The 8,856-nt window shown below is 60.8% G+C and overlaps 1 protein-coding gene across 7 annotated transcripts; it reads right to left on the bottom strand.

The window, feature by feature from the left end:
- Window positions 1-8,490, bottom strand: PLPPR2 (phospholipid phosphatase related 2). 7 transcript variants are annotated; one of them, XR_006516297.2, is made up of 11 exons: window positions 8,337-8,478; window positions 7,105-7,225; window positions 5,926-6,005; window positions 5,106-5,294; window positions 4,845-4,980; window positions 3,818-4,089; window positions 2,735-2,911; window positions 1,848-1,954; window positions 1,458-1,509; window positions 1,222-1,324; window positions 8-1,056 (listed from the first exon to the last, which is right to left on the bottom strand). XR_006516297.2 is itself a non-coding variant. In XM_070492055.1 (11 exons), exons 3-11 carry the CDS (start codon window positions 5,989-5,991, stop codon window positions 981-983), a joined length of 1,194 nt encoding a protein of 397 aa, XP_070348156.1. In that variant the 5' UTR covers window positions 5,992-6,005; window positions 7,048-7,225; window positions 8,337-8,488; the 3' UTR covers window positions 8-980. The 7 variants fall into 7 exon arrangements, 6 of the variants coding, with proteins under 6 accessions (XP_014720976.1, XP_044608380.1, XP_070348156.1 ...); XM_070492055.1 differs by having other exon boundaries at window positions 1,832-1,954; window positions 7,048-7,225; window positions 8,337-8,488; XM_044752447.2 differs by having other exon boundaries at window positions 1,832-1,954.
- Between the last annotated feature and the right edge of the window lie 366 nt (window positions 8,491-8,856).

The following is an 8,856-nucleotide window of genomic DNA, read 5'->3' as shown; positions in this document are numbered from 1 at the left end:
CACACTTCTGTTACAAACAGGTCTTTATTAAAGAGGAGGAGAGGGCAGGAAGGGGGGGCAGTGTCTCTGCTGCCCACTGCCTTTGGCCGCCTGCGGTGAGGGAGCCCTCTCTGCCCCCCCGCCATGCCCCCTGGGATGGCACATCAGCAGGAGGCTGAGGCACGGGGGAGCAGTGTGAAGAGCACAGGGGGTCCCAAGAAAAAAAAGTCCTTTCCCACAGCCATAATAAATAATAGAAGGGTTTGGGGGGACTTGGGCACAGGCAAGAAGAGAGACAGCACCCTGAACCCCAAAACCTTTGAAGTGGGGCAAGCCCTGCCTAAGTAGGGAGTTAGGAGGGACGGGGGAAGAGGGTGCATGTCGGGGAGGAGCTGGGGGAGAGGGGTGCCCCGAGGTCCCTGCCACGGGGGAGCCTGCCCCCCACCCTCTGGCTGGACTCTCTGATGCTGAGGAGAGAGGATGAGATGACAAAGGATGACCCATCTCCCTACTCTCCTTTGCACAGGCTTAGACATGGGCGGTCCCCCATTGACTGGAATCATACCCACCCACCCTAAAAATTCTGAAAACCAACGACTCCTATTGGATGTTCAGATGCCCAACACTGGCTGGAGTTGCCCTCTTGCCTGAGGATTCTAAGAAGTGAGAGGGAGGCTCCCATTGGCTGCAATAAACTCCTTTTGGTTAGGATTCTGAGAACTGGGGGCTCCCATTGGCTGGGCGATGGCCAATGGGGTCAGGCTTTGGACTTTAAAAGGGCAATCCTAGGGGCAAGGGCCCACCTCCCAGTTATGCCCACTTGGGTGTCCCAGGGGGCAAGAGAGGCAGGGGGTCCCCCAGGTGTCCTGCCAACCATCCTCTTATGTCTGGGCCTGGCTGGTTTGGGGACAGGGGGCTTTGGCACTCACACGGCACACGCACACACACGTGTGGCAGGGAAGAAATGGGGCCGGGGCAGATTCTGGGTGGGCGGTCGGGCCTCACAGCAGGTGGTCGCGGCTGGCGAACAGGTATGGGCTGAAGTTGTCCCGGTGGAAGGGGGACGGATAGAGTCCACTAAGGGTGTACAGGTCCCGCAGGAGAGGTGTGGGCAGCAGCAGCTTCCGGCCACGTCCGCCACCCCCACCTGGCCCCCCAGGCCCAGGGGAGGAGGGCGAGGGGCCCTGGCTGGGGGTGGGCGCGGGCAGTGGCAGGGGCAGCGGCAGGGGTGTGGGCTCAGACCTCAATCGAGGGCGGGGCACACGGGGCGACGAACACATGGCTGGAGCCCTGGAGGACACGCAGCTGGGGATCAGGTGGCCACGGCGGGCGCAGTTCTGCGGCTCTAGGGGTCAAGAGTCAGAGGTCAGGGGATCAGAAAGCTTGGCAGGGGACCACGAGTCAGAGGTGAGACCCCTGCGGCAGTGACTGCCATCTGGAAGTCCCCCCGTTTATCCTCCCACTCCCTCAACACTCACTGGATGGGGTGAGCCGTGCCGGTGTCGAATGCGGCCTGCAGGCCTCGGGTTCCTGAGACAAAGAGGCAGAGGGAAGGGGCTAGTGGCCCCCTCGGGCCCCGCCGGCCACAGCCACGAGAGGTTCAGCGGGCAGTGAGCCCAGTGGAAAAAACAACCAGAGTTCTCAGGGTTAAGCATGTCCCCTTGGGAGGGAGAGAGAGCCACACCCTCCTATTCTGTGGGACTGTCCCCCAGGATGCATGTCCACAGAGATGAGTGACCTCTTCACCTCCCCAAGGCCCTGAGACCCCCACCTCTTGCCTGACTTCCTGCCTCCTTGGTCCCCCTCCACCCACCACCCTCTCCAGCCGGGAGCGGCCCCCGGCCCCCCTTACCTGGGCTACACTTAACTTTTCGAGGGGGTTGTCCATGGTGGGGGCTTGGCCCAGGTCCTCCCAGGGGGAGAGCCTTCGGCCAGAGGGTGGCCGGCTCTGGAAGTTGTGCACGACACAGGTGACCTGGGACAGAGGGAGAGGGGGCGTGTTGAGGCCCAAGGCCAATAAGGTAGGAGTTGTATAAATGCCATGCCCATTTTTCAGATACAGAAACTGAGGCTCAGGTTTTCAAAAACTTTTTTTTTTTTTTTTTTTGCTGAGGAAGATAGGCTCTGAGCTAACATCTGTGCCAGTCTTCCTCTATTTCATATGTGGGTCACCACCACAGCATGGCTGCCAACAAAGGGTGTAGGTCCATGGCTGGGAACTGAACCCCGGCTGCTGAAGCGGAGTGCACCAAATGTAACCACTAGGCCACTGGGCTGGCCTCACAGCTAACATTTTTACAGTGTTTACCACGTGCCAAGCACTATTTTCTCCACTTTACTAAGAGGTGGGTCCTATCATTGTTTATTCCACAGGGCTGGGATGAGAGGGAGGTAAATAAGGCTGAGTTGTGCAGGGCAGGATCTGAGCCTGTCTTTATTTAAATATTTCATATTTGGTACATTATGGGTTTTTTACATTAATTTTGATTTTTTTAAATGTTTCATGAAAATAGTATTTATCTTGATTATTGAGTGTTTGGGGGCACCCTTAAATTTGACACTCAAAGCAAGTGCCTCCCTCGCACGTGGTTCCAGTCCTGTTAACCACTTCACAGATGAGACCATCCAGGCAAGGTAAGCTTAAGGGACCTGCCCAAGGTCACAGAAAGTCCACACCCTTCACCATCATGCAGTCCTCCCTCTTGGGAGCTGATGGAGTGTCTCCCATACTGGGATGAGTGGGAAGAGGGCTCACCAGAAAGGTGGCGATGGCCGCCCCGGTCAGGAAGCCGGCCAGCACGTCGGACCAGTGGTTGCGGTACTCGGCCACGCGGACCACGCCCACCAGGAAGGCAGGGCACAGCAGGGCCAGGCAGAGTGAGGGTTTGACCAGGCGCGAGCCCTTCACGCGGAACACGAGAGTCACGTACATCTGCGGGAGCAGGACTGGTCAGGGGCCACGTGGCAGCGCAGTTGCTGACCCCAAGTGGCCACTGCATTAGGGGCCAGAATCCCCAGGAGCAGCATTGGGCTGGAGGCTGTGGCCAGGGGCTCCAGAGAACTGAGCCAGCGGGACAAGAGTTCAGAGGATGGAGTCACGGACTCCCAGCGGGCCCTTGCAGGGCTGGGGGCGTGGCTAGAGCACCAAATAGCAGTAGACAGGGCCTGGGGTCCAGGTCTCCCTTGGACCAGTCACAAATGGGGGAAAGATGCTTGTTGGGTTAGGGGTCGGCCAAAGAACCAGAGGGTGGAGTTACTGCCAAAGGGGCGGGTGCAGGAGCCCCAGGAGGTGGAATCCCCAAACCCCAGGGGACCACCGACAGGGTGAGAAGTCCCCACACCAAAAAAGAAGTCAAAGCAGCAGAAGATGTGACCAGCGAACAGCAGGGACAGAGTCAACAGTCAGGGGCGTGGCCAGGCCAACAAAGGGCGAGAATGGGTGGGGCGAAGACTCCAGGAGGCGGAGTTGAAAACCCATCAGCCCAGAGTCTCAGCTACTATCCAGGACCCTTAGCATCCTGGGGACGTGACTAGGCTCCAGGGAATGTATCCTGGTCCCACAGGGCGGAGCCAACAGCCTCCTGGGGGGCGGCATTACCGGGTCAGGAGGCATGGCCAGACACCAAGGCGCGCAGTCAAGACCACCTCAAACCAGACTCGGGGGCGTGGCCGAGGCCCGAGGGGAGGAGTCAGAGCCTCTAGCGGGCAGACTCCGCCCTCGGAGTGGTGTCACAGCGCCGGGGCGTGGCCTCGCCCCGCCGAGGATTGGAGGTTCCAGTCCAGGTGGCCTCCTCCCCGCCCCCCACCCCCACCGCCACGCCGCCAATTTGGGGCTCACCGCCGTGTAGGTGACCGCGTAGGCGCAAAGGGCCGCGTCCTTGCAGGGGAAGGCGCGGCGTGCAGCGGCCACCAGGCTGGGGCTGCCGGCGCAGGCACCCTGGTCGGTGACGAAGCGGTCGGGCCCCGGGCGGTCGGGTGAGGGCGGCGGGCAGCCTAGGGCCGTGTAGTTCGGGCGGCACACGGACAGGAAGTGCGGCGTGGGGTTGCCGGTCACCACCTGCCCCGCGTTGGCGAAGATGGTCGTGGTGAAGAGGCCGAAGGAGTAGACCCCTGGGGGTGGGGTGGGAGAGGGCGTTCATGCCCGGGGCCCTCATGTCCCAGTGACCCTCCTCCTGTGAGCCCCCTTAAGGCCCATCTGGGCCTCTGATTTACAGCCGTCTTCCCTTGGGACCACCACGTTGGCACTCTGGGCCTCTTGCCCCTGGGACCCTCATTACAGTACGCCGGGCCTCTGTTCCTCTGGGATTACCACTATGTCACCAGTGGGCTCTCCCTAGAACCCCATTTAGGTGGGCTGGGACCCCTCAACAGCATTACATCAGGATTGGGCCCATGCCAGGACCTCCTAGGACCACCCGATGGCATTTCTTGGCTTCTTTATACCTGCCCCTGGACTCGCTGTTACTGAGTTGACTACATTTCCCCTAGGTCACTGATCAGCCAGAGCTGCATACCCAGCCCGCTGCCACAGGGACCACCATTACGGATGAGCTCTGCCCCTCCCCTCCCCCATGGCCTCCCCTGGGGCTAGGACCACATCTGAAGCACAGCCGGGGTCTCAAGGATAGTCTCTCCATCTGAGACTGCCATTGTGGGAATTTAGGGCCCTCCTCTTACAGCTGCCGTCATAGTTGGTTTGGGCCCCTCCCATGTCCTTAGGACCCCAACTCTGCCTGGCCTGAGCCCAAGTCCCTCTTTGTCCCTTGAAGTCGCCATCACGGTAATTCTAGGCCCTCTTCCCCCTGGAATTCTTATTATGGCTGAGCCGGGCTTACAACCCTCTGACCCCTGGCTGCGTCACTCACCCAGAAAGCGGACCAGCCTCCGCAGCGGGGGGCTGAAGCGGCAGCAGGCCCCGGACACGATGGTGCTCTCCCCGATGATGGGGACACTGGAAGGTGGCGCAGGGAAAAAGGCACGGGCCAGCTCCCCCAGCAGGATCTGTGGGCAAGACCAAGGCGGGGTCTTCTGGCCATCCAGCCCAGCCCTCCGCCCAGTTCCACCTGGCCCTGCTGCCTCCTGGGAGGTGCTCCCCACAGTCGGACTCAGGCTACCCCCCATCTCACCGTGAGGGTGGGCCCCGCTGTGACCAGGGCGTAGATGAGTGCGGGAGGCGCTCGGCTGGCAGCCTCAGGCCCGGGGTAGGGCTTGGCGTAGGTACTGTCATAACAGAAGAAGCCCTGGGTGTGCACGGGAAAGGTGTCAGTGAACTCCAGACGGTAAGCCAGCAGGACCACGACGCCCAGCAACACCGACTGTTGCCCAGCGGAGGAGGGCGGAGAGAGACGGAGAGAGAAGAAAGAGGGTCAGGCCTGAGCTGGGGCCATAGAGACAGAGACACAAAGATGGAGAGAGACAGAGATGAGGGAGAGAGACAGAGAGAGATCAAGACTGAGGAAGAGCAACAGAGAGAGAGAGAGGTGGGGAAGGAGGTGAGAGAAGGGTCGGGGCCTGGGAGACACGAAGAAAGAGATGAAGACGGAAGGAGAAGAAAGAGAGAGAGGAAGAGAGGAGATGACATTGCGGAGGGAGAGCGAGGACAGCGCCAGGGCTCAGACCAGAGAGACAGACAGTGGGTGGTGGAGGGACAGACCAACAGGGAAAGAAATAAGGCTAATAGGAGAAGTCCTAGCAGCTCCCACAGGTACAACCCTTACTGTGCGTGGGGCATCAGCCTAAACCTCTGCGAATTAAAACATTTCACCTTCAGAACAGCCCTAGGAGAGAAGGACTCTATGCCCATTTGACAGATGAGGAAACTGAGGCTCAGGAGGGTATGTGAGGTGCCCTCAGTAAGGATGGGCAGAGCGGGTTTGGAGCCCCGGAGTGACACTTCTGAATGCACCTCTTCCCCCCTGGGGGTCTGGGGAGGGACCAGCTCCTCACCTCCACGAAGACGAAGCAGGGAATGATGGAGAAACTCCTCTTCAGCTGCGGTCTCCCTCCCGCCATGGCGAAGGCCGGGCCTGCGGAGGCGAGAGGGAGTGGGGCCACCAGGGCCCGGCCTAGGGGGAGGCTCGGGACACCCGCCCCTGTGGAGTCCTCTGGCCACACCCACTAGGAGCCATGGCCCCGCCCCCTAAGCCTTCTGGCCACGCCCCTGCCCATTGGAGGCTCAGGCCTCCCCTGAACAAGAAGCTCGGCTCAGCCTCTTCCAGGGACCCCACAGATTCTCTAGCAGTCTTCTGCTCTCACAGCCTACATCAGAGATTCCCACCCCATACCCTTCAGGAGGGTCTGTCCTCCTTACCAAGCGGGACCCCTCCCCTTGCCTTTTTTCTTTTTTCCTTAAAGATTGGCACCTGGGCTAACAACTGTTGCCAATCTTTTTTTTTTTTAAGGATGGCACCTGGGCTAACAACTGATGCCAATCTTTTTTTTTCTGCTTTATCTCCCCAACCCCCCCCCCCCCACACACACACACAGTTGTATATCTTAGTTGCATGTCCTTCTAGTTGTGGGATGTGGGACGCCGCCTTAACGTGGCCTGACGAGCGGTGCCATGTCCGCGCCCAGGATCCGAACTCTGGGCCGCCGCAGCGGAGAGCGCGAACTCAACCACTCGGCCACGGGGCCAGCCCCTCCCCCCCCCTTGGGCTTTTGAAGACCTCCAGCTTAATGGGGACCCCTCCTCCACACAGAAGGGTCCCTTTAAAAGGGTCCTCGCCCCCACTGGTGTTTAGGAGACCCCATCCTCTTTCCCCATGCATTTTACAGGGGACCCCATGCTGTGTCCCCCACCCCCACCAGGCCCCTCCCCCATGGCCCACAGGCGCCTCTCTCTCCAGTCCCCATGGGCTGTGCCTGACTGGTTTGGGCTGATGGCCAGGCCCTCCTTCTCTCCCAGCTGCCTCTCCCTCTCTCCCTCCCCCCCTCCTCCCAGCCCGTCTGCCTCCCTGGATCACGAGGGGGCTATCTCCCCCTCACGTGCTCCCCCCTCCCCCAAGTCCAGCAGTGAAGGGCCAACACAGTCACACCTGCTTGACCCATTCTCCCAGCTGCCCTCACCTGTGAAAGGGCCCTATGGCTTCCCACAGGCCACTGCCGCCACACCCACAGACTCACAGCTGCTCCTGGCGGCCAGCAGGACAGGGATGGTCACCCCCATTGCACAGACGTGCAACCTGAGGCCCGGGCAAGTGAGGGCAGTCACTCTGGGTCCAGTGCCCCATCCACGCAGCTTGCTCTGTGGCATGACATAAGCGGTGAGGGTCACCAGAGATCCCAGGTGCCCACCTGGCCACGGCCCCCTTACCCTCCCAGAGACACAATCACACACACTGACACCCCCAGAGTACACAACTCAGCCACAGCCTCCATCCCAAATACCACACTCACAGCACAGTGTGCACACAGCCTGTCACTGACACCCACACAGATCAAACAACTACCCCCCCACACACACACACAGTCACAGGGACACAACAAGAGGTCCTTCACACACCTCGCAGCCCCACATCCGGTCCCCACAAGCCCTCACCCCACCACCATGAGGGACATAGACTCAGGGCTGCCAACACACTTAAGAGTCACATCAGAAAGAGTCACCACACACAATGGGGGTCATAGAACTGGTCACAGTGTCACACCCCCCAATTACAAGACACTCAATGATAGCCACACACGTTAAGTCTCTCGTCCGCACTAATAGTCATAGGAGAGACACGGTGCCATCTACAACCACAGCCACATGGCCAGCCAAGGGCACATACGTGGACCATGACACCGACTCACACACAGAAGCCACCCAGCCACACGAGAAAGGTGCATGATCACAGGCATGCACTAGAACACAAAAACGGCCCCCCACCCTCAGAAGGAACACACAACAGCAGCCACATCACAACAGTCATAGGCACACAGCCACAGAGACACCAAGACAGCCACACAATCACAGTGAGAGCAGTCACACAACACAGACACACACACCAGCACGGTGACACCCACGGCGACAGCCACACAATGACAGCCACACACACACCACACGGACACCCCCCGAAGCCACACAATGACAGTTACACAACCACACACTGACACCTAATGACAAGCACATAATCACAGTCACCCTCCCCACCGCCGCCTGGCTTCTCAAGCCCAGGGTCCCCTCCGCACGCTCCCCTCCCCCAGCCCGGGGTCCCCAAGCCTCAGCTCGCCGCCTCCCCTCCCCCGCCTCGCGCTGGACCCTCAGGGGACCGACCCGCAGGAACCCAAACCCGGGCAGACAGACAGACAGACAGACCGGAGTCAGAAGCCCGCCAGAGGGGATAGGGGTGGCGCCCCAAGCCCCTCCCCCTCACCGGATCGAGGCTGCCGCCGCGGAGCCCCGACTCCGCCTGGACAGCCCCGGCGCGGCGGGACGGACGGACAGACAGCCGACCCAGCGGGCGGACGCGGACACGGAGACGCCGAGGGCCCGTCCGCCCGCGCCGCGCAGACTCCGCGGCCGCCCGAGGGGCGGGGCCTCCAGGCGCCTTATTTGCATAGCCCCGTGGGGCGGGGCCTCGCCGCGAGTCATTAGCGTAATCCGGGGCGGGGCCTCGGCTGCTCTGGGGGGCGGAGCGTGTCAGAAAAGATTCCGGTGAGAATGAAAGAACGGAGGTTGAGACGGAGGACCTTGGGTGGGGAGGAGGCTGAGGGGACGAGGAGGGCGGGGGCGGCAGAGCGAGACCTCCTCGGAGCTCAGTTTCCCCACTTGGGCAGTAGGGGCAACAAGCCAGATCGCCACGGCCCTCCAGAAAGGAAGGCTGGTGGCTAATGTGGAAGAGCCTGTCTGGTCCCTCATACCTGGACAGATTGCCCTCTGACCTTGTCACAGAC

The sequence above is a fragment of the Equus asinus genome, chromosome 20, assembly GCF_041296235.1.
Source record: "Equus asinus isolate D_3611 breed Donkey chromosome 20, EquAss-T2T_v2, whole genome shotgun sequence".
Lineage (NCBI taxonomy): Eukaryota > Metazoa > Chordata > Mammalia > Perissodactyla > Equidae > Equus > Equus asinus.
Note: the sequence above shows the minus strand (reverse complement) of the source record. Positions and strands in the feature narration are given on the sequence as shown.